General features: G+C 43.1%; 1 protein-coding gene across 2 annotated transcripts; it reads right to left on the bottom strand.

Moving 5' to 3' along the window:
* On the bottom strand, positions 1–25393 carry QPCT (glutaminyl-peptide cyclotransferase). Of its 2 annotated transcripts, XM_058683059.1 has the most exons (7): positions 25158–25386; positions 16631–16777; positions 10526–10804; positions 5386–5562; positions 3303–3402; positions 1569–1685; positions 1–315 (listed from the first exon to the last, which is right to left on the bottom strand). In XM_058683059.1, the coding sequence occupies exons 1-7, from the start codon at positions 25275–25277 to the stop codon at positions 170–172; spliced, it is 1086 nt and encodes a 361-aa protein (XP_058539042.1). In that variant the 5' UTR covers positions 25278–25386; the 3' UTR covers positions 1–169. The 2 variants fall into 2 exon arrangements, with proteins under 2 accessions (XP_058539042.1, XP_058539043.1); XM_058683060.1 differs by lacking the exon at positions 10526–10804 and having other exon boundaries at positions 25158–25393.

Here is a 25393-nt window from a genome sequence, read left to right as displayed (position 1 = left end):
TGATGTAAATCTAGGGTTTATTGATCACAGATTCAAAGACACCTACAGAATGAATCTATAGGATGGGAGGTTCCACATGGCCTTTGCCTGGAGTAAGAATATTTTAGGTTGTGCCTTGACTTCTGAATGTGAAACTAGATACGATTACCATAAAGTTAAGACAGGATAATTACAAATGAAGATACTCTAACACAAAGACTTGTAGGATTTTGTTTAGATTGTCAACGGTTGTTTCATCCAAATTTTCTTCATTATCATCCATGGTGTGCCAGACTTCAGGGAAAGGTGATGGTATCAGATGCAGAACTGGAACACCTAAAAAGAAAGAACCAACTTGTAATTAAGTGCTTATTTCCAGTGAGTAAAGAAGAGAGTACCATTCTTCAAGCGCAAGTCTGAGTGGGAGCTCTGTACCATTTAAAGACAGCTGATAACCCATCATTTCCTGTGTACCTCCTTGTATCTTACCCTTTCACTCCAAAGTCATTTGGCCATTAAACAAATGTTCATTAATTCAGTAAATAATTATAAAGCACCTCCCATGTACCAGTCCCTATTCTAGGAATTGAGATTTCATCAGTGAAAAGACCAAGCCCTGCTCATACGGAGCCTACATTCCAGTAAAGAAAGAAGCAAGGAAACAAATATAAAAATAATTTTAGAAAATGCTAAAGATTCTAAAGAATAATAAAACAAGATAAGGTAATAGAGAATGAGGGGCAGACAGCTGGGCCAAGAAATATGTATTTAAAGTCAGGGAAGGCTTCTTTGAGAATCTAACCTTTAACTAGAGACATGCAACAAAGGAGAAAGCAAGCTGCACAAAGATCTGGGGATGAGCATTCCAGGTGGCACTATTCGCAAGTGCAAAGGTCCTGAGGTGGGAGTGTGCTTGGCCTGCTTGAGGAACAGCAGGAACACAATGTGGCTGGATCAGAGCAATAATCAGAGAGAAAAGCAGAAAGAGATGTTGGAGAAGAACAGAGTCAGAAAATGAAGGCCCTTGTAGGTCATGGTAAAGACTTTCAGTCTTATTCTATATGATGGCAAGCCACCAGAGCTTGAAAGCAGGGAAGAAACAAAATTTGATTTACATTTTTAAAGATAACTCTAGCTCCTATGTAAAGTATAGGGAAGCAAAAGCAAAAGCTAGAGACCAACTGGGAGGCCATGGCAAGAATCCTTGAGTTGATTTAGACATCCACCATCGACATCAAGGATATTGCTTCTCTATTAAGCAAAAAACACCAGAGTACACAAACTGTAAGAATATTGTCTTACTCTGTGAATGAGAAGGCAAGGTCAGTGGAATATGAGCTTTTATAAATATTCTAGAATGAGGGTGGAGGCTCAAGGATTTGGAATGACTTTCATGAAAAAATAGAAACCATAAGATGCTTAGTAGATTATTTAATTTATCAAGAAATTAAATGTAGTGGCTCCTCATCCTTCTAGATTGTTGCAAATACACACAAAAGACAATAAATATAAAATAAGTAAAAAATACATATATGCACGCACATGTACACACACACACACACACACACACACATATATATACACATTACCTCTTCTTAAAAATGGGATATGGTCATCCTGAATCACACCTCCATAACCGTAATTCTGGAAATACCACCTCTCCCACGAGTGATCCTTGAGCAAACCTAATTTGTGGAGTTCTTGTTCTGCAGATGATAGACAGCAGATGATTATCTGTTCTTATCTGATCAATACTCAGAATGCATAAGGACTTTGAACTCTTGGCACATGTGGTCATCATTTTTTAAACAAATTACAGCAGTGGGCACAACTACAGCCATGACAGTAAACACCTAGGCTCAACTTGGGTGTGGACGTTCAGTAGTAGTTCAAGGAGAGAAGAGTCACACGTGGCTCTAACATTACAGGTGAGAACCTCCTTAGAGGTAGATACCAAGTAGGACAATGGAGAGGAATAGACAATGAGAAAACCAGAGGAAAATGGCGGCGGGCGGGGAAGAGGGGTGGGGGTGGGATACATAGGTTTACCTGAGACTCCGTTCAAAGTTTCTCTTATAATATTCTAGATTTGGATATTGGCAAATTCTGAACTCACAGCAAAAGTATGAATGAGATGGCAGTGTTTTTCTCGCTGCTTATAAAGAATACAATTCTATCCTGCTCCAGGAAGTCCATACAGTTCCTAAGGAATTCCTAGTCTGAAGCACTTGCCTCAAAAGCAGGCCTTCTGGCTTGGATTTTATCATAAAGATCTATCTCATCTACTTCATCTCTCCCTGAGGCCAATTGCCTTTTTTTTTTTTTATTGGTGTGTGTGTGTGTGTGTGTGTGTGTGTATGTGTTATGGAGTAGGAAGGGATAGTGGAGGTATGAAGGGAAGAAGCTATTCCCCTTTTCCTTCTTCAACCCCTATGCCTCTGTCTTGAGCTATAGATATTTTGTTTCTTTGCCTGGCCTGGCTTGACCTGGTCTGGACTAGTCTACTCTCGTTTAAATGACACTAACCTGTCTCTAAAATGACTTTTGAAGGATCTTGGCTTTCTCTTGCATCCTGATCTCTTACTTCCTTAGAAAATAGAGATTGTTCTAGATTTAAAGGGAAATCGTGTCTGAATAAGGCAGGAAATAAAAGATGACAAAGACAGGGGCGCCTGGGTGGCACAGTCGGTTAAGCGTCCGACTTCAGCCAGGTCACGATCTCGCGGTCCGTGAGTTCGAGCCCCGCGTCAGGCTCTGGGCTGATGGCTCGGAGCCTGGAGCCTGTTTCCGATTCTGTGTCTCCCTCTCTCTCTGCCCCTCCCCCGTTCATGCTCTGTCTCTCTCTGTCCCAAAAATAAATAAAAAACGTTGAAAAATAAATAAATAAAAAATAAAAAGATGACAAAGACAGAGATAAAAAAAAGAGAAAGAAAAATTAAAGAACATCTTTTGGTATCATAAAGACATAACATTCATCATTAGCCAGCATGCTTTGCTGACTGGTTTTCCCTAGACATGCATTCCATATGCTGCAAACAGGACTCTGGGAAAATAGTTTCAAACCATTGCTAGGGATGTGCAAATATTAAATGTAGCACTGTATGTTTCCATTTCCAAATGCAGTCTCATACAGGAAAATAAAGGAGCCTACTAAAAAAGATAAATAGGAACAATAAACTAATAATCATCAAAGTGAGAAAAAAAAGCCAGCGAAGTACATCACATCTTCAAATCACATATTTAAATCATAACTTTTGAATTTTAAAATGTAGTTTGGTGCATAGGAAGGAACTAAGTTGACTTTTAGTGACAGTGGTGCTTACCAATTGCTTCAAGTCTATCAAACCATCTGGCAGAGTTTGGGAAAAAATTGGGAAATGTTGGGTTGGGAGCTCCAATTAAATCCAATAAGACCAACAAATCCTAAGGGAGAAAATAACATTGTTTAATCACTGTCACCAAAACACGTTTCAGATCCACCAATGGGAGAAAAAAAAAAAAAACAGTCAAAACTAACTGCACTTCAACAATTGAGAATAACCTAGAGAGCTGTATAAATGAACAAAAGGCTTAATAACATTGTAAACTAATCATTTTGAAGAACTTTAAAAAATCTTGCTTATGCAATATAGACAAATGGCAAAGTGTAGATTGTGTCTGTAACCCCAGAAGGATATCACTCAAGATACATTAGAAAGAGAACATTTACATAACATTTTACCGATTAAAAAAGAATGTTTATCTTTATTTTCAAATAGGATTCCAAGCCTGTCTGATCATCTCTTCCATTCGAATTAGTCCTTATATCCTTAGTCTGCAATGCTACAGCTGCGTATAGGAAAGCACTTGGGTAGTAACTATTTACTCCTCAAGGCAGCATCTTGGAAAAACTTCTTGACTACAAGCTCTGTGACCTTCTGTCTCTGGATCTCCATTTCCTTTTCCATCAAACCAGAAGCTCAAACTTGCTGGTCTTTAAAGGTGTCTCCTGACGGTAAGCCTCCATCATTGCCCCAGGGTTTCTTATTTGAGCCATAAAACAGCAGCAGGCTTGAAGACTCCCTGAAGACTACTTCCCACATTAAGAACTCCTGATTTATATCAGTGAGACAACATGTGGGTAGATATGTAGCACAGGTCCTGACCCACAGTACATAAATACTTGCAGAGTTTATGATTCTAAAGACATGAGATCTATTAACTTATGGATAATGATCAAATATATTCTTGGAGGGGAAAATAGGTTTGTTTGAAATAAGAGTATGTTTACAAAGCATGATAAGCTACTAAGAGGTCCCTCCCCGCCCACCGGGAAGAAAATAGTCTTCACCATCACTACGGATTCATAGATTTGGACTCATAAATAAATAACTTTTTTCTTCCTACTGATCAATCAGGTCTCTCTCCTCCTCCTCTGAATGCTTTTTAGCCACTTGGTCCAAAGGAATGAACGAGGTGCCAACCATATTCCCCTGACCCATTATAAGGTGCCAACAGATAACAGGATGGAGACAATGCCAACATGATGTGTTAGAGCCACAGAGGACACTTAACGTGGCCAGTTGGACTCACAGGGTGAAGGTCAGTGATATGGCAAAGGACAAGGATGAATGGAAGGAGTTAGACATAGACTTTCAGTTCACAGCACAGGGATGGATGAAAGCACAGGGAAGCAAGAAGTCTCAAGAGTAGCATGAAATTCCCAACTGGGGTTAGTGAGGACATAAGACCGAGTGAAGGTCAAATATGGGAAGAGAATCAGGATAGGAAGAGAATTCAAAGGTGGAGTGAGGGACTAGCAATGAGGTATGGGCCCAGAAATGGAATAAAAATGGGGCTGTGTGCTGCACTAATTACTTGATAATAAGAACAGGATATTAAGGCAGCATCACAAATGTTTCCATCCCCATGGCAACAATATTACACCAAAACAGACACGTCCAACACAATGTCCCCTACACATTTGGAGTCATTATAACACTTTGAAGCCACCAAGGAAATCCTTCACTCCCATCCCTATACCATGTCTCACTCCCCCTCCAGTTCCCAAGACCCAAGCCTCCTCAGGCTTTGTAGAGAAGCTTCAAAGAAGGGATTTGCTCTCACCATCTCTATACAGAACCAGGGAATGTGCTCCCATTGGACCGAACTGAACCTGGGATGTTTCCTTAATCTAATTTTTTATGTCATTTTAATTAAGCTCAGTCAAATGTAACTTCTAACCCAGAATCATTCTTTGTAGCTCTGGGATTCCTCAAAAGCCCAATGCCTGCCAAAGAATGTTCTATAATGAACGCTCTGTTCCAAGAATGCCGTGGCATTTTTAGGTCTTTAATTGGCTTTAGGTTTGGCTTCCTTTGACACAGAGCCCACAGCTGCAGCACCATGAAAATTCCCAGGACTGACCATGCCGTGCAGTTGGTTGGTGTCTTTTGCTCCAGGTGGGTGTGGTGTCGATGCCATCTTGGGAGCTAAGTGCCGAGATCCATACAGAGAATCTCGAGGAGACCAATGAAGAAAAGCCTCTTCCCCATCAAAGAAAATCAGCTGGAGTGAGAGATCTGGCTTGGAGTCTGAAACATTCTGGTAAAAAGAATAGTAAAAAGATAGCAAAAATACTGTGAGGGTTTAAAAAATAGCATACGTTCTTATTAACTGGGCAAAAAAGACAGATATGCCATGAAGAAAAGGAAGATACCAAAGCAGGTGAGAATATGCCAAAATGTATTTTGTACCACTTTGCCTCCAAAAGTCATCCCATTCCCCATGGTCTTCACCCGTGTAAGTCTCACTTTCTCCTACTCCCTCTGAAAATAGAAGTCTTATATTTTTTTCTTACTCCTTAGAGAACTTAGAAACTATGAAACTGTCATGGCAGACACAGAGACACCCACCCAGTTCCCTTCCAGAAGGATATGTTGCCCCTGCTACCAAGAGAGCTGTCCACAGGTCTTCAGCTATTAGTTCTTTTAGAGATTGCCTCAGCCATAGGGGTGTCCTATATCCAATGACTGATCTAAGCAGGTCCTGGCGGCTCTATGGGGCCACTCCACCTCCAGAGCTCCCCAAGGTTGGCTGAGCCTGTTGTTGAACCTGCATGGTGGATTGACTTCTGCCTCTGCCTAATCCCATTTCTCTCCCCTCCCTGCTGCGGGTGTTAAACCAGGGCCACTCCCTTAGGAATGACCTAAATGCTAAACTCCACGTCAGTGTGCATCCCAGGGAACGGAACCCGAAACAACTGCACATTGTCCTTGCTGCCCACCTTAATTGAGTCTGCAACTTTTTCATTGAATCTAGGCTCAAGGATGCACCTTAGGAATGCAACAGGGACACAAAGAATAATAATAACAGCCTCTCTTTTGAAAGAGTCTACACTTCAGCTGGGTTAGGAAAGATAAAACAACATGGACAACACGTGCCATGGGTCACAAATGGAAGACCAAAACTTTTGTGGGAACTGGATAGAAAGACAGGTCAGATCCCTGGGGTGTCAAGGAAGACTTTATGAGCCAGGATTCAAGCAGAACTTAGAAGGGTCAGGAAGATTCTGATCGATTTTATACCTTTCACTGTCCGCTCACACTTTTCAGATTAGTCCTTCTGGTACCTTAACCCCCACAGTCCTTCAGCCCCACTGAAATCCCTGATCTATTGAATCCTTCACCTGTTCACAGTCCTTCACTCCCATGAAGTCCTCACTTCCCTCCATATTCACCTTAAATTCCACAGCCAATCATTCTAACCACTCCCTTGCATACATGCTCAGCTCCCTGGCCTCTCTCTGCCTTGGCCAAACTCACACGGCGAAAATATAACCTCTAACCCAGCTCTCTGCCTACTCTGTGCCTGCACGCAGCCGGACCTCGCTGAAGAAAGATACACAACCATTTGGTCTCTGCACCTCAGTACAGCACTGGGGGACATGCTCCCATCAGACCAAACTGAATCTGACATCTCCCTAATCTTTTATGGACGTACCTTCTCTTATCTCTCTAAAGATATTTAAAACAGTGTCCCTTTAAGTTACCTCCTGCTCCTTACGCTCTATTTTCTCTGAGTTCATTTTTCGTATTGTTTGTATTGGTCTACTCTTTCTTTCATGCTGGAGACTGTCCTCAAATGTCTGGCCGTCCTTTGTGTTCATTCATATCAGAGAATAAGGTACTAAAACACTGGTCAGAGACAGATTGGTTGGCTTCAGCGCAGGGCAATCTGGTGCCCAGTTGGGTGTTTTCCACTGAGCACCTCCAGATCTTGGGTCTTTTTCATGAGGTAGTTCACACTCCCCAGAGAAGGAGCATCCGGTTTGCTCTCTGAGGGGCATAAGCTGCGTGCTGGCTTTCTCATGCTGAAAACAGGGGAAGGCTGGGGACCTCACTGCTCAATGCGCAGGTTTTCACCTAATCTCCTTGACTTCCATGGGAAACTTCATTCCTATCCTCCTCTGTATCTGGTGTCCCCACATCCAGAACCCCCCTGGTTCAGTGTCTCCAGAAAAATTATCCTGTCCTCTCCTGCAAGGCTACTGGTGGCATAGTCACCCATCTGCCAGAGATGGGGTGGGAATCTATATACCAACTGGTCCTTGTGCAGACTAACAAACACTCCCCTCCCCAGCCCCCGGCCTCACTATCTCCACCGATCCCTGAGCCACTCGAGGATTTTGTCAAGGAACCACTGGCTTTTCCATTTCCTCCTCGCTCTGGAGGCTGTGACTTCTCTCTACTTGGGTATGTCATTCTCCATTTACCTTCTGTCTTCATATTGTGGTTCCCATTAACACATGTTCCCTAGTTTCTTCAAAGATGGAATTTTCCTGATTGTTTTAGGGTGATTTCCTAAGATGGAAAAAAATGTCTTTATCGTCTGAAAACTAAGTTATCTTTGTATGCTAGTCATTGCAATTGTTTTAATATTGCCAACTGGTTGCAAAGTTGTAGTTCCAAATCAAACAGCATAATAACGAAACACCAGCACAGAATAAGACTGCCCGGTACCACAGACATTCTGCTCATGTCGGAGCAGAAACAAAAGCAGTTTTCACATTCTACAGGCTTGAAGGTTCAGATGCCTCCCTGAAATTTCAACAGCTGAGTGACTTCAGAGGTCAGCGCAACGACTCACTTTCCGTCCTCCGAGCGTCTGATCGTTAAGACAGGAGTAGACCGTGTAGACAGTGATCCTGAGTCCTGTGAGGCACTTTGCTCTTTTTGCTTCTTTTCAGGATTAGCAGGAAAATAACTTGTGGTCTTCCATTTTTGGTAACTCAGTCTACAACCTTGGAGCTAGGAAAATCTGGTTTGTGAGGGTCTTTCAGTCTTTCATGGTAATGTGATAAATCTAGTTACCAGTGTCAACGTAGCAGGTGAATTATCTGCAGGCTTTCCCCATCCAAGGTTGCATCAGCTAATGCCACAATAAGAGGGTGTACAAACCCACCCCAAACTCAAGTGGCTTAACACAACACTCATGTGTGCTCCCAGGTCTGTAGGTCAGCTGGAGGACTATTGATCTAGGCTGGTTGCAGAAGTTCTGCCTCACCATGCAGTCATGAAGGTTGGCTGGGCTCCACATGTCATATCCTCCCCCTGGGACTGGCAGGCCAGCCAGGGCGTGCCCTTCTGGTGGCGGCAACGGCACAAGACAGCAAACCCAATTGCGCAAGCTCATTCCCAGCCTCTGCTGGTAGCACATCCACTAGCATCCCATTGGCCAGGACAGGTCACATAACCAAGTCCGGAGTCAAGGAATGAGAACGTACCACCTGCTACAGTGGGAAGGCACAGCAGGGTTACAAGGGAAAAGATGGGAATGCATAACTGTAATCTTATTCCTGGAGGGGTGCACGCAGTTGGGACAATAATCCAGACTATTCTGCCATCCTCAGCCAGGTCACATTCCACTCCCACGTACCCAATCCATGACAGCTGAAGAGCTTCCAACAACACCTTAATACAAATTTAGTTAAAGTACCCCTGGAAAAATGAATCTCATACTCTTCATGTTTCCATCAAACATGATCCATTTTTTTTAAATGCCCACATCACTGTTACTTCTATGAGAAAGAATAATTAAGAGAATGTGTGGAGCGCCTGGGTGGCTCGGTCGGTTAAGCATCCGACTTCGGCGCAGGTCATGATCTCACGGTTCGTGAGTTCGAGCCCCGCGTCGGGCTCTGTGCTGACAGCTCAGAGCCTGGAGTCTGCTTCGGATTCTGTGTTTCCCTCTCTCCCTGCCCCTCCCCTACTCGTGCTCTGTCTCTGAAAAATGAATAAACTTTAAAAAAAAAAAAAAAAGGAGAGAGAATGTGTGTGTGTGTGTGTGTGTGTCTGTGTGTGTGTGTGTGTCTGTGTGTGTTTTAATGAGGATGTCCACCTAACAACCCATTTGGCCCTTTCTGTTTCTGGTCACTATAAGCAGGTATGAGCTCCAGAGAAAACACACCCACTATACAGACTGTGCCTTTCATTTAATGTCCTTAGAATGTAAACATGGAAAATTAAACTTTTATATCAGCTTCTGAACTCCCTCACCCAATTGCTGGGAAGGGTACTAGTTAAAAGCAGGACAGAGGATGGGACAAAGACATTATAGAAGGTTCAGGAAACAAAACAAAACAAACAAACTAAAAAAAAATAGTGAAAAGGATACTGAGAGGTTACAAACAATTCTTGCTTTCAAGTTCAGCATATCCAGCAAAAAAAAAAACCAGAACCAAATATCTCTATTCCTTCCATTACAAGATAAACCTTTTACTACTTTACTCCCATTGTAGCAAAGGCTGGCCTCTTCATAAAACTCTGAGGGAGAAAAATGCATTTGCTGCCTGCGAACAAAGTTTTTTGTTTTCGCTTTGTTGTGTTTACTTGGTTATGAGTGATATCTGAACAAAATGTCTTCATCTAGGTTAGCACTTTTTTCCAATGTACCCCTCAGAACACAGAGACTGAAATAGCATCTGAGAGTCCCAGAAGTATTTTGAGCTGAGAACGTACAAAAGCTCCGCTATGCTACATAAAATTGAGCCGAGATTCACAGATAATAACAATAATGCATTTCTGCTCCAAGTTTTTCATCTTGATATGTCTGAAAAACCCACTCTCTACTTCAGAAGCACTTTTCAATCAACCCTATCCCCCCAACTCAAGAGCCACACCTCTCAGATTAGGAGGTTGTGATGTTTCATGGCTACGTGAACAAGAAGAAATAAACATAGTTCTCATACATACGCCTGTACCAACCATCCACCCTCTTCATTTTTTGCAAAGAAATGTTGCATTTAATTTAATGTGCATGCAAAATTAAGCAATTAAGTGCCACTGAATAAATTCACTGTCATGTATCCTAGGTTTATCGTCCATGGTTGACATTTCAAATAGTGTAATCTTCCAATTAATATTCATTCAACCTCATGTCTTTTTGCAACAAATTATTACAAAATGTACTGAAAGTCTACATTTCTAAATGGCCTTCTTACTCCCCCAAGGATTCTAGAATTCACTCTGCGTTTTATTCCCAGAATCTTCGAGACAGAAACAAATACCTTCAAGGAAAGGAGTTGCTTGTCTAAAGCCCGGGCAAGCTCCAACAACATCGCGCATGGCACTGCTGAGTCAGTGGCTCCCACAAACACCCTGTTGTCCCAAGGGGGAAAATACTTGGAGTCGTAGTGACAGGCGAGGACCAGGTGTCGTTTAGCGGTGGGATTGAGGGTGCTGATGATATTTGAGAAAGATCGGTACCCATAGGGTGTCTGACTCAAGAAGGTGTCTATTTCCAAGACCCAGTCGGCTTGAAGTCTTTGAATTCTCTGCATGATGTGCTGATCAAAACAAAAACCAAAATTTCAGATCTAGACAGTTTCCATTGGTTCACTGTATATATATATATATATATATATATATATATATATATATATATATATAAATTTATGTGATGTCTTTCAAGTTAAAAATGCAATACGTGGTTATAGAGTTAATAGCAAGGGTGATTAAAAGAAAAGCTATCCCTCTCCCTCTCCCTCTCCCTTAACCATACCCCTGCCAAGCAATCCCAACGCACTGTTGGTATTAACTGATATTAATAGTCTGATGTATATCTTTCCACACCATCCTTAATGTTTATATATACATATACTAGCACACAAACATGTATTTGGCAAAGGGGTACATGTTTTTATAGGAATAGAATCTATACATTATTCCGACCCCTGCTGGTATTTAACAATACCATCGGGGTCATTTCTACATATCAGGAGACAGAGACCAGTTCAGTATGTATTACAGTCCACTTTCAATACTTCTAGGAGGCTGAGAAGGCATTTTGAGAAGTCAGATACACCGAGGTCCTACAGATCTCAACTTCTACCCTAAGTTCTTTGAGAGCAAGAACTGCAAATGGTAACTCTTTTGTCCCAAGAGCACAGCATGTGCCCCAAGTTCAGCAAATACTTCAAATTGTAATATACGCTAACAAAAGATTCTAATGGTATAATGTCCCACAAGGGGATTTCTGGGAGATATCTGAGGTCCCGCCCACTTTAAGAATCAATAAACAACTCTGAACCATAATGACACATCAAGTAGTTTTCCTCAGCACCAAAGGCGAGTTCAGACCCCACTACAAACGGTAAACATAAAGAAGAATCTGTTTTCCTATCTCTCCTCATCACCTGGGAACTAATGAATCACACAGTGGCTGATAGGAAGCAGATGGAAAAGAAACACCACTTCTGAGACTGGCCGTGTCTTCCTTCAGAGTCTAGACTTCATGGTGTGACAAGTTATGGTGAGGTCACTACTGTTCCATTCGCCCTTTCCTGCCTTCATTTCTCCTTCACCTCATGTTTCTCAACTAGGTTTCATTTATTTTATTTTATGTTGAAATATTGTGTACATCTTTGTAAGTGTGCCTTAAAGGATCTTTTAAAAAAGTCAGACGACAAACTAACCATCAACAGGACTGGCAATTTGTTGCACCATGAATATCCAGTAGGGAAGGACCGTGAGGTGACAAACATATAACTCATAATCACTGGAAAAGAATCGAGGCTTGGTTTTTGGTTGTTTTTCCCCCACCCCCAAGGAAATACAAGATTTTCTAGCCTAGCCAACTCTTGTATGGCCTGTCATAACTAATGTGACAAGACACGTAGGCAAAAGCTTTGGAAAAACTGTGGCAGGAAGCTTCCAGGAAAATAACCAAACCAGAACGAGGACACTGATTCCCCATTCAATTCTGTAAAAGCCAAATAAACAAACGGTTCCCTGATACTCATTCCCTGCTTTCTGCAGTGACGCGGACTTTGGCCACAATGGCATGTGTACACAGTCCCTTACCTTTTGTATTACAAGTTCACAAGTTCTCTTTCCAAATAATAAAAAGAAATGTTAATAACCTTTCAAATAATTTTAAAAAATCGTCATTCATATCTCATTCACTTTGTTTTCATCCACAATTCTTAATACTGGGCTTTGCTCACAGTAGGCTATTGCTAACTATGGGCTGATTCTAACTAGTAAGTTATTCTCAATGAGAACAATAAAATTATATGATATCAAGCTTGGGGAGCTTGAATAGAGACAAATCACTGCGCATCCAAGATCGGCTTTCCACAGAATATGAAAATAAGTTATTCCCAGACTTTAGGGAAGAGAAATTTTTCCATAAAGGGGTCATCTTTAAAAAAAAAAACAAAAAACAGGCGTATATTCCAGAACATCTGGCATCCAGATGATGAACGATTCCAAATCAATAGCAGCCCGTATGCTTACAGAAATGAACTGAGATTTAAAAATATGTATCTGTTAGCTTCATTCAGCTGAAGTCTCACACACAAACTCATTTCTCAACTACTAAATAAGTTGTGGACATAATTTCTGATATCTTATGTTGACACTAAAATCCACAAAAGCCTCAGCAAATGTCCCCAAAAGAGTCCTCTCTGAAGGAATCTTTTTTTTTTACTCAGTGTAAATTTTTTTTTAATTATCTTAGCAACGAATTTCTTTATAAACAATCGTATTGGCTCCATAATCTCATTAGGTCACCAATATCCCTTGTTGTGCCTTTGGCTTTCAAGCTTAGTCTGCAAGTTCCCACTGCAATTCTCTAGAGTGGGCTCCCCAAACCACCGCTCTGCTCACTAGAATGCCCTGAAACCAGGTAGGGAGTGCTTCCTGAAACTAAGTAGCAAGAACCCAGGCCCGCCAGGAGTGCAAAGGGCAGTTCAGAATATAGATTGTATTTTGGACTATTCTAGATTTATTTTTTGGATGGGGAAGACAGAAAAAGACAGAGAGAAAGAGATGGATGGATAGAGAGAGAGAGATGAACACAGAGATAGATGGACATTGAGTAGAGCCAAAAAGAAAAGGATACAAAGATAAAGGTGGAGGCGAGGAGAGAGAGTGAGAGAGGAAGAGAAAGTCAGACATAAATATGACATTCTACTTCCAGGAGGGAAGGCCCCAGGCATTGTAGGTTAACATTAGTGAATGACCCTGGGTCTAATTTAATTTCACTTAAATTCTTATTTCCAGGTTCCAAGAAACAATAACATTAGCAGCCCAGGTTTGTTTGGAGGAAGCAGATTCTACAATGTTTGTCCCAAGTCTACAAACATGTCATTCTCAGGATGCTGATTCCTGACACGGGGGACATCAGGTACCTCCTCCTTCTTAGACATGTTGGTCTCCCAGGCTCCATGCTGAGTACTCTCCACACGGGGCCCTCCACTCAGGGACAGCCCCACCTCGGGCTAAAGAAGGCCAGCTGCCACTTCTCACGTGTACTGTGCATCTACAGGGGATTTTAACCCCACAGTTTGTAGCTTGCCTCTTTTAGACAAAGTTTCTGGCTTGCTCCTCCTTACGAAGATTTCATCATCCTGATTTTTTAGTTATTTTTTTTATTCCTATCTCAGATAGAAATTACCAAAAAAACCCAAAATTTCATGCCTTCAAATTATTTATTCTACAAATAAATTATCTCCTAAAAAAATAAAACTTCTAAAAATCCAATAGGCGTCTTTAGGCTCCGTGATGAGAGGCAGTAAAAATGGAGACTCTGAGACATCGTTCTCATATTATTCTCTGAAAAAGAATCCATTGCAATGCACATCTTTATCGTCAACTGCACAGGTCAGTTCAATAACCAACTTTATACCAAGTCCATGTATCTTTAGATTTGAGAGTCTTCTCTAGCTACAACCCTGAAATGCCATAAATTATAAAACATCAAATCCAATGCTCCAAAAGGCCTCAGGAAAAAAGCAGATTTTCCACCATTCTTGTTTGGATTCAGTTCTGAGTGACAGGTCAAACTGAGTGCATTAGTGTGTAATTCCCTCATCAGAACCCAAGTGTCATCTACCTCATCTTTTTTTTTTTTTTAAGTTTATTTATTTTGAGAGAGAGAACTTGAATGGAGAAGGGGCAGAGAGGAAGAGAGAGAGAATCCCAAGGAGGCTCTTCATGCCAGCACAGAGTCCAATGTTGGGCATCGGGGCTAGGAGCTAGGATATCATGCCGTGATCTGAAGTCGGATGCTTAACCAACTGAGACGCCCAGGCACCCCTACCTCAGTTTTTTAAGTTTATTTTGAGAGAGAGAAAGAGAGAGAGAGAGAGAGAGAGAGAGAGAGAGAGAATCCCAAGCAGCACAGCTCTGCAGAGCCCAACACGGGGCTCGAGCCCACAAACTATGAGATCATAAACTGAGCTGAAGTCAGACTCTTAACCGACTGAGCCACCCAAGTGTCACCACCTCATCATCTAAAGTAGAAATGCCTCTCTTTCCACAGCTTAGACAGCAATCCTGGTGATTTTCAGGACACCTGGGTAGCTCAGTAGGTTAAGCTTCCAATTCTTGATTTCAGCTCAGGTTATGATCTCATGATTTGTGAGATCGAGCCCCATGTCAGGCTCTGCACGGACAGCATGGAACCTGCTTGGGATTCTCTCTCTCTCCTTCTCTCTCTCTCTCTCTGCCCCTCCCTGGCTTGTACTTGCTCTCTCTCAAAATAAATAAAAAATAAACTTAAGAAAAAAAAGAAAATACTTGGGGGATGAAGTCCAGGAATATCACTGAAATGAGAGGTATGTATCTCACTCTCCAACTTAGGCAAGAGAAGAGCCAGAACTGGAGACGTTTATGAGCACACACTGGTTCACCCCAGTCACCGCTTTTCAGTGATAGGATTGTGAAGTCAAGCTGAGTTGGGTCCAAATTCTGGTCTCATCACTATTATGTGTATAACCTTGAACAAGTTAACTCATATACCTAAACCTCAGGCCTTTTGATCTGTAGCACTAGGATAATAATAGTACCCATACGACAGCATGGTTGTGAGGACTGAATGCAAAAGTCCATGCGAAGAACTCCATAAAGTACCTGACTTCAAAAAACAGTGCTCCATGAAAGTCAGCCATCATCATTATTATACCTCGCCCCGCCTAAAGGTTAGAAAGAACGTAGGCGCTCTTTGGGTCTCCACCATCTAATTCCTTAGGAGAAACAGGTGCTTTGTTGGAAGACAGGAGCCTAATGGGGCAGCAGACAATGGCTATCTGGGTTGGACGTCAGAGGCAGAGTCATATACTGGGTACAAGGGATGAGCCCAACGGCTGTGTTGCTGGACCTTGCAGATGTCACTCTGTCACAGAAGTGGGGTGCCAAGGTCTTTTGCCTGGAGAGTGAGGCAGATGGAGTACTCTCAGAGGAGGATTTGAGGGGTCAGTCTCTCCCCATTCTTTCCTGAGCTGCCCCTTGAAATGGGGCTACTTTGAAAAACATTCATTCAGAGGTGGGATATCAGATTCCTTAGGAAGACTGGCACTAAGGAGGCAGAGACACAAGGTCTAGCCCAGCTATGGTATAATTTACCCTCTATAGCAGTGTCTTTCAAACTGCAGTGGTAAAATCAGTGAATCTCGAAATCAGTTTACTGGGTCATGACCAGTATTAAAAAAAAACAATACAGAACAAACTAGTAAAGTAGAATTAACAATATCAGAGCAAATCACAGGTAATGCAGGTAATAAGAGTGCGGGGTTTTTTTCATGAAACTTTGGTGTCAGTTAAATCTATTTTTACATTTGTGTGCACAAAATGTAAGTTTTTTTAACTTTTCTATTTTTTTTTTAACATGGATCAGAATCAGAAGTTTGAGAAACACTGCACTGGAGAAAGTAGCTTATAACTGATCTTGACTTGCCCTCCAGGGAGAATACAATTTTCCAAAAGGAATGAAGGCCTCATAGGACAGAAAACCCACTCTTGGCCAGAAACTGTCAGTTAAGGACTGCTTAGGGCTAGTGACGTTGGGTGGTTAGGTTCCAAGAAAACGTGCTGGGGTGCCTGGGGGTGTATTATAAAAATGACCAAGAGCTGAACACTTAGTACCCTATCTCATGTTGTACCCCAACAGAGATTTCACACCTAAATTGATTTAGATGAACATGTATCACTCAGTTCAGAACAGACATTTACTCTCAGTTGTTTGGTTTTTTGAGTTGCTTATTTTGGTGGATGATATGATGAGATGAGAGATCTGAATATCAGACAACTCAGAACTTGGGACATAATATTATCTCCCACGTGCAAGCAAAGTGTTCAGCAACCTCCAGGTTTGTGTGCCGCGTCCTCACCTGGCGAGCCGCATAGCTTCCAGGGGATCCCGGGTATCGCTCTATCAGCAACGGTCGTAAGTCATTTTGCCACATTGCTGAAATACTGGTGCCTTCTGCAACTTGTCGAAGAGACGATGAATTCAAAATGGCTGGTTGGTGATAATTCTGAGGATTAAATAACATCATTTAACTGGCTATCATTTCATAACACGGTCAGGACTTATCCTGAGACATTTGCAATAGAAAACTATTTCTTTTGAATCTCAAACTAAAGAGATAGGTCTTATGCCATAAAGTAAGTTAAACTACTCAACTTTCAAATTGGCCCATTACATCTAGAAAGTTAAACTAACTGTTTTGGCAGCTTATTTTAAAAAGAAAATGGGGGCACCTGGGTGGCTCAGTCAGTTAAGCCTCCAACTCTTGGTTTCAGCTCAGGTCATGATCTCACACCTCGTGGGTTTGAGCCCCACATTGGGCTCCACGCTGACAGTGCAGAGCCTGCTTGGGATTCTCTCTCTCTCCCTCTCTCTGCCCTTCCCCCCCCCTTCTCTCATTCTCTCAAAATAAATAAATAAACTTAAAAAAGAAGAAAACCTAAAATTACATATGTACTTCTCATTATATATTTTCGTTGTAGAGCTCTAAACTAGATGATCATTGAAATTCCTTTCAGCCAGAGTTTGATGATTCTATAACCCGCTAAATAGTACACTTTTTATCTTCCCTTAAAATTATTGTAAAATTCTATTAACACTCACATTCATAGGAACATTTACATATTAGCTGAATTAACCTTAAAGAGCTAAATAAACATAAAAATTAAATTTGCTTTTTTTAATGTATATACATATATTTTTCGAAAGAGAGAGAGGGTGCGCACACACACACACACACACACACACACTCAATGTGAAAGCAGAGGAGGGGCAGAGGGAGAGGGAGAATCCCAACCAGACTCTGTGCTGGCAGCACAGAGCCCAATGCAGCGCTCCATCCCACGACCCTGGAATCATGACCTGAGCCAAAATCAAGAGTTGATCGCTCAACCAACTGAGGCACACAGGTGCCCCTCAAATTTGTACTTCAGATATAACCTTACACACACTGTATTTTCTTGTGACACTAGTAATGATGAATCATCCATTCATTGCGTGTTTATCAGGCACTCAGCAATGGAATGTGTTACTCCTCCCCTAGGTAAGTGAGTGATTGATCAGCTGATTTCTGCCCTAAGGGGAATGATGAAGGTCATATAGGATATTCAGTTCTTCGGAATGCAAAACAGAAACTGAAGGAGCCTTTTCTTCTTCACAGTTCTTTCCGGCACCAGTGTTGGTTAAATATGTCCCAGTAATCACATAGGTATTTCCTCTCCAAGTGGCTGGTGAGAAACTCTGGAATTAAAGAATGCTGATTGCCAATTACTTATACTCATCTACACTTTGCTATGTCTCAACATTACTCTCCAGTGTGATCATGCAGAGAACATGGGCTGTGGGTTCAGACAGACCCTCTCAACTCAGCCCCCCACTACTCACGAGGTGTGATTCTGGTGGGTTACTTAACCTCATTAAGGCTCAATTTCCTCATCTGTAAAGTGGAGGTAATAACACCTACTTCCTAGAGTAATTATAATTACATGAGCTAACATATATAAGCCACCATAGTAAACATTCAATAACTTTTCATTCTATTACCTTCTATCATACATGAAAGAGGTATAGAATTTAGAGCTGGAAAGACACTTAGAGATGATTTAGTCCAACCTCCTGAATTTATGTCAGTGGAAACTGAGTTTTTCTTAGAGAGCAGATGATTTTCCCAAGGTCATAGGAGAGCTCCAGGTAAGTCCATGAAAAGATCCGGGTTCCATGGATTCCCCCTCCCATGCCCTTCTGTTCTGCCTCCCTGCCTCATCTATGAACCTCCAATTACTCCCAAATGTGGATGCTGTGCCCAAACATCTTAAGGTTTATCTTTGTTTACTGATAATACATTTTTAAATATACTTCATAAATTTGTCACCTCAGCCTTTCAATTCCCTGGTACGTTCAGGATCTCAGTCCTTATGTTAACTCTCAGCACTTTGAAGTAGAAAGCTGAAGCTAACAGACAAAACAATAGAAATGTGAAAAGGGCAAAGAAGAACCTGGAGGCAAGAAGTGGGATGGTTTCTATGGTTAATTACTACTTAACCAGGCCAACAGGAGCCTGTCTGGTCTCTCCTGCTGCCTCACCGCCCCCAGGCAGGGCCACTCGCCCCCAGGGCACCATGCTTCATTCACCCTGGCCTCCATTCAGGTCCCAAAGCAGTGTGAGACTCTGACCTGTTGAGGCTTTTGCCTCTGCGGTGATTTCTGGCTTGCAGGCTCTTCCCTCTCTCTTCACCTAACTCAGGTTATAATTTGGAGACCCCTTTCTTGTGTGTTTACTTGTTTAACATCTAATTTCATATTGGATATCAGCTCCATGAGGGCAGGAACTATCTTTACTTTCTAGTCTTCCCAGGGCCACACAGTGCCCTGAGTACTCGAGAAATATTGGGTGAAGTCATCAAATAAGGAATTGACAGAGGAACTACCTCTCTCAAACTGTCTTCACTAAGACGATGCTTATAGAATAATAAAGTAAAATGGGCATTATACATATCAAGTCAGTTAAATGTACAAGCAATCATAAAAACAGGAAAACAAGAAGCTACCTACTGCAAAGGGCCAGGAAGTTGCTATGATTCAAGTTTTGTGGTCTTTGCTCTTTTTAAATTTCTAACAGTCAGTGCTTGTGATGCTTTAGAGTTGGTTTGGCCCGGGGCAGTCTCTGCGATAACCAAGAACTGCTGTGTGTGGAAGGCTGTCTGACCAGTGACTCCTTTTCTGTTTAGTGTCCATTACTCTATCCCAGAGCCTACCTGGTCACCATGGACAAGGTCCTTCACTGCATGTCCACAGCGGGAGGAAATCAAGCTCATGTTAAAATGGGCAGTTTACGGAGACTCTAGAGAGTTCTTAAGAGATTTGAGGAAAAGCAGGAACAAAATAAATAACCCTCCAGCATCACTAGCTGTAGCAGATATCCTACATGAAATATAGTTGAGAAACAGCACCAAAAAATGCTTAAGCCTTTCTCTCAGAACCCAATAAACATAAAAATCTCTGCAGAGATCAGAGGAAGGAAAGAGAGGAGAAACCTGGACAGAAAGTGTGGGCTACACATGAGGAAAGTAAATGAGGCAAAAACAGTGTTGAGCCTAGTGCTAAATGCAAACCCCCAATTAGTCTAGGATTATTTCAGTTAAAAGGCACATCGACAAGTTTCTTTAGTATAGGCATTCTCAGAGGAATGAGTCTCTATTACAGCCCCTGCTTTGTCTTTTCAGCCAGGCAGAAAGGACAATAAGTCTGCTTTGGGTGACAAGAATCTTTCAGCTAAAAAAGTGTGAACCAGATATCCTGAAACATCTCCTCTAGGCTAATCACATGATGCTAGGCCAAAGAGGGTTTTAATTACATAATTTGTAGCGCTGGCCCAGCTTGCAGGGGGATTTGAGGTCCCAAGCCATTGAATTAAAGGGAGATCATTACAGAAGCCCAGTGATTTCAATTCTAGTTCCCATCCCATCTGAGTGTCTCCCAGACAACACTCAGGTTAACTCCTGTGTCTACCAGTAAATTCAACCCAGCCAGCATTTACAGACACCCTTCCAGTGTGTCCGAAGCCCCTGGCATGACAAATGCAGTTGTGGAGAAGTTGAGAACCGAATAAGGTAAAGTTCTGCGTTCTTTGAATGCAATGAGCCCTCTAGCTAAAAGAAAAGCAATGTAGGCTTTGAAACAACAATTCAGAGTCAAATCCCAGGACCCTGGCTTACTAGCTGTGACAAGGAAAGGTTTACCTATCTGTAAGGATGTCAGAGTACTCACCTATCAGGTGGTAGAAACTAAAAAATGGCATATTTTGCCTTTCTTCCCCTACCAACACCCAGCCTATCACTGACCGCCCTGTCCCCTGACTTGGAGTCTCCATTGTTGCTTCCCTAAGAATCATGGCGGGTAGGGGCGCCTGGGTGGCGCAGTCGGTTAAGCGTCCGACTTCAGCCAGGTCACGATCTCGCGGTCCGTGAGTTCGAGCCCCGCGTCAGGCTCTGGGCTGATGGCTCGGAGCCTGGAGCCTGTTTCCGATTCTGTGTCTCCCTCTCTCTGCCCCTCCCCCGTTCATGCTCTGTCTCTCTGTCCCAAAAATAAAATTAAAAACGTTGAAAAAAAAAAAAATTTAAAAAAAAAAAGAATCATGGCGGGTAGATGGGAGAATGCCTAAGAGCTTTTAAAACCATGGAAGAGGGGAACCCTAAACACTCAGAATATGTGTGACTCCAGAAGCAAAAGTGTGAAGTGCTGAAGACAGCAGTAGCAGCTTGCCAGAGATGACCATGGAGGAGAACCCCTAGGGGAGGCCAACCCTCCTGTATGTCTTGCCTTGCTTCAAAAACTCTGCCCCTCCACATCCAATATGACTTGAAATTTTCTATGTCACCCTTGTTATAATAAAGGAAGATTCTACCAATACACGGAGTCCCAACTCTATGATGGAGAAAGTTTGGAAACAACCTAAATGTCCAACAATAAAAGGATAGGCAAATTATGGAATGCTGATGATTTTGCAATTATCAAGTGATGCTTTCAATGGGTTTTATCGGTTCAAGGTAACACGCATACTTTTAAGCGACATACTAAAATATGAAACCATATATGGAGCATAATCCCTAGTAAGAAATAAGTATTCACATGTGTTATTTTAAAAATAAATAATTAGTGGGGCGCCTGGGTGGCTCAGTCGGTTGGGCGTCCGACTTCGGCTCAGGTCACGATCTCACGGTCCGTGAGTTCGAGCCCCACGTCGGGCTCTGGGCTGATGGCTCAGAGCCTGGAGCCTGCTTCCCATTCTGTGTCTCCCTCTCTCTCTGCCCCTCCCCCGTTCATGCTGTGTCTCTCTCTGTCTCAAAAATAAATAAAACGTTAAAAAAAAAATTTTTTTTTTAAATAAAAAAATAAATAAATAAATAAATAAATAGTGTTTATTGAGCATTTACCACATGGCAGCACTGTGCTAAGTGCTTTATTTTTTTTTTTTAATTTTTTTTTTCAACGTTTTAAATTTATTTTTGGGACAGAGAGAGACAGAGCATGAACGGGCGAGGGGCAGAGAGAGAGGGAGACATAGAATCGGAAACAGGCTCCAGGCTCCGAGCCATCAGCCCAGAGCCTGACGCGGGGCTCGAACTCACGGACCGCGATATCGTGACCTGGCTGAAGTCGGACGCTTAACCGACTGCACCACCCAGGCGCCCCTGTACTAAGTGCTTTAGATGGGAGCTCAATTCTCACAAAAACCTACAAGATTGATATAATTGTTGCCCATTTCTATAAATAAAAATACACACATATATACATGTGTATGTGTGTACATATAAATATGATATATATCTATAGAAAGAAAGAGGGAAGGAGAAACAGGAGGTAGGGGAGAATGAGAGAGAGAGAGAGAGAGAGAGAGAGAGAGAGAGAGAGAGACACTAGGAATCAAAACATCAAAACGGTTAACAGCAATCATCTCCAAATGTGGGATTATGGTCACAACAGTTTTCTTTTTAGTATACTTTTCTGTATTTTCCTGGTTTTCTAAAATGAGCACATGTTAACTTTATAATGGGGAGACTTCAACAGAAGTCATACTTTTTAACTAACAGCTTCCTTTAAAAAAAAAAAAAATTGCAACTTTCCTAACAGCCATTCATCTTCCACACCTAAGGGAGGACTGATTTGACAAGATTCCTTTTAATAGTCAGTTGACAAAGTTGTACCAAAGGAAGGGGTCTGTAGCAAAGAAATAGGATTGGGGATCTAGGATGGGACAGGATTCCAGAGTAGTTTTGGAATAAGGCCCAAGCCCCAGATAATTAACCTTTAAGCTCCATGAGGGAGATCCGGAAAGGGGCTAAATAGGGAGAGAAGGTTCCAGAAAGAAACAATCTATTCTGGAATTCCATTTAGGATCCACTCTGACCCAGGAAAAGAGAAATAAGCTCTCCCTCTGGTCCCCCCAACCCTCCCACCAGCCCCACCCTCCTTCACTCCCTGGACACTGTTCCCTGTACCCTCAGTCAGGACTTATCTACCTTGGAGAAGAGAGTGGAAGAGGAAAGATGAAGCTCTTCAGTTCGCTGGTGTAGCCATAGTCAAGTGTCCTCACTTATAAATTGGGGATGAAACTTCTCTCCTCCCAGGGGCACTGTGAGGTTCAAGTGAGATGGTTATACATGAGCGTCCCGGAACCCAGATGCCAATGCCTCTAAATATACACCTGTGGGCCCACCTGAGAATCTAACCATTTATACTACTGCCTCTATGGGAAAATGTTTGCAGGTTTCAAACAACCCAATCACAGTCCCCCAAACTCAACCACCAAGTAGGGTTGAACTGTTTTATGTAGTAGATGCCACTGAAAGAGACACGCCTTTACTTCAAAGCAAAGGAAACAGATTTCAGAATCAATGTTTTCTTTACTGTACCTCACCTTTTGGCAGACCAGTGTACCAAGGGCACACCTCAGTGATTAAAATAATTAAATGCCATATATAGCAGGAAGGCATGTGTTTCGATTTGGACCAACTCACTTCCCAGGCCACAAGCTATACTGGACATCTGAAGGACTTTATGTAGGCCTACCGAGTAAGGGAGGAAGGAACCAGAAACTGAGAACCGTCATGGTTAATCTTGTCATTTGCTCACACCATTTGAATGTAATTTGAATGTACTCTTTTTTTTTTAATGTTTATTTATATTTTTGAGAGAGAGAGAGACAGAGTGCAAGCAGGGGAGGGGCAGAGAGAGAGGGAGACACTGAATCCAAAGCAGGCTCCAGGCTCTGAGCTGTCAGCACAGAGCCCGACGCGGGACTCGAACTCACAAGCAGTGAGATCATGACCTGAGCCGAAGTCAGACGCTTAACTAACTGAGCCACCCAGGCCCTTGCTTACACCATTTGAAAGCATCCGGTTTCCTAGTAGAACAGTATTTAGAAGCTTCTTAAAATAAACATAAAAGGGATTTACCCTTTCAAAGACTTTTCTCAAAAGTTAGTCTCGTTAGTTTTAAACATGTCCAGAATCCAACACCTTCTCCCCCCTAGAAATACACCCTGCCTACAAATGATGCCTAAAGAACAGCTCATTCAAATACTCCCTATCTCACTCACCCATTCAGATGTATCAGAAAAACACAGTTGGTGTGGCTCCACATTCCGGTTATTAATGCCCCCTTCCCAATTTCTGATCAGGAAGGTACCCAGGATGAAGTGAAGAAGGAAAGGATTTAAGTGTGTAATTCAATGTCCCTTAAGGGACCTTACTCCTTCTGAACGCCCACAGAAATTTTTTCTTATAATGCAGTTATTCTTGAGTTTGCCTTCCCACATCCTCACCAGGTTCCCTGTGGCTGGTGGTCTCCACGTGTAGGTCCGGGCACATTGTGGGGTCTGAACCCTGAAGCTAAGTAAGCATAACCCAGAGAACTCAAGCAGGCTATTCATATGCACATGCACGCGGCGGGGTGCGAGTCCACGGGTGACCACACAGGGCCCGTGCAGTCGCCAGTGTGCCCTGTATTCCCAACGTGCCAGTAAATACAAGCATACTGTAAGCATTTAAAAGTTCTGCTCAGCAACGCGGTCAAGGTTTATAACCCTGGACTGCTTTTTCTTAGTATTTTTAAGGGCATTTTACTCCGGTATCATTAACATATGCATAATTTCCTAGCAATTTCATGATTTCAAAACTGTTACACAAGAAAAGGAAATAATTTTGAACCTGTTTACTGCACGCAGAGGAAGCGTGCCTCCTAAGTTCCTTATATGAATTTCCACCTACAACCAGATACATTGCTCTGACAATTGCATTGACTCTCTTAAGGGGAAAAAAAATTTTTTTTTAAGTGAAGCGGGTCTCCGGTTAGAGCTGCTCCGCTTAAAAAACCTAAAGCAAACGGTAACACGCGTCTGTCTCGAGACTGCACGGAAACTCCAGCGTCCCAAGGGCGTCCGCGGCTGCAGCGGTGGGGGAGCAGTAGGCACACCCCCAGGCGCGCCGGGCACCCCAGCGCCAGCCGAGCGCCGCGACCGCTGGCCTCCCGGGTCCCGAGTGGGCGGCGGCGAGGCGATGCGCCCTCACCTCCCCGCTCGGCCGCTGCCGGCTAGACACACTTCCTGTGCCTATCACTACCCGCATCAGACCGCAGCCGAGGGGAGGCTGGTGACATCACCCAGCTCCCGAGGCTTCTCCAAAGCAGTCCCGAGGCCAGCGAGGCACCCCGACGAGGACGCAGAGCTCCGATTCCTCCGGGTGCCCGTTGCGGGCACGGCTGCCTGGGCCGCGGACGGCGACTCCGCCTGCCTCCCCATCCCCCTTGCGAAAGTGTGGTCGCCCGGTCCCCGGTCCCTGCGCGCGCGGCACGAGCCGCCCAGGTGCAGTCGCGCAGCGGCAGCCGCTCACCTTCTCCTGGGTCCAGTCTGCGGCGCCTCGGCTGACCCCCCGGGCAGCCAGGGGCAGGGCAGCCGCCAGCAGCAGCAGGTGGAGGGTGCCCACGGCGCGCCGGTCCCCGCCGCCTGCCATCTCCGAGGCTGTCTAGGCGCCGGCTCCCTGGGCCACCGGCGGTCACGAGCCCGGGAACGCGCGTCCTTCGCCGTCCCCCTTCTCCACCCTTGGGTCGACTGCGCCCGCCTCCCCAT

The sequence above is a fragment of the Neofelis nebulosa genome, chromosome 9 (assembly GCF_028018385.1).
Source record: "Neofelis nebulosa isolate mNeoNeb1 chromosome 9, mNeoNeb1.pri, whole genome shotgun sequence".
Classification (NCBI taxonomy): domain Eukaryota; kingdom Metazoa; phylum Chordata; class Mammalia; order Carnivora; family Felidae; genus Neofelis; species Neofelis nebulosa.
The sequence above is the reverse complement of the archived record's forward strand: the minus strand, read 5'-3'. Positions and strand labels throughout refer to the sequence as shown.

Bases quoted from the DNA above. Each gene is read 5' to 3' on its own strand.
- QPCT (XM_058683059.1), bottom strand. From the start codon at position 25,277: ATGGCAGGCGGCGGGGACCGGCGCGCCGTGGGCACCCTCCACCTGCTG. The intron at 10,805-16,630 runs GTGAGGACGCGG...TGTTTTGATCAG, and splicing joins GAAGCTATGCGGCTCGCCAG to CACATCATGCAGAGAATTCA. The intron at 1,686-3,302 runs GTAAGCACCACT...TATCATCTGCAG, and splicing joins TGATAGACTTGAAGCAATTG to AACAAGAACTCCACAAATTA.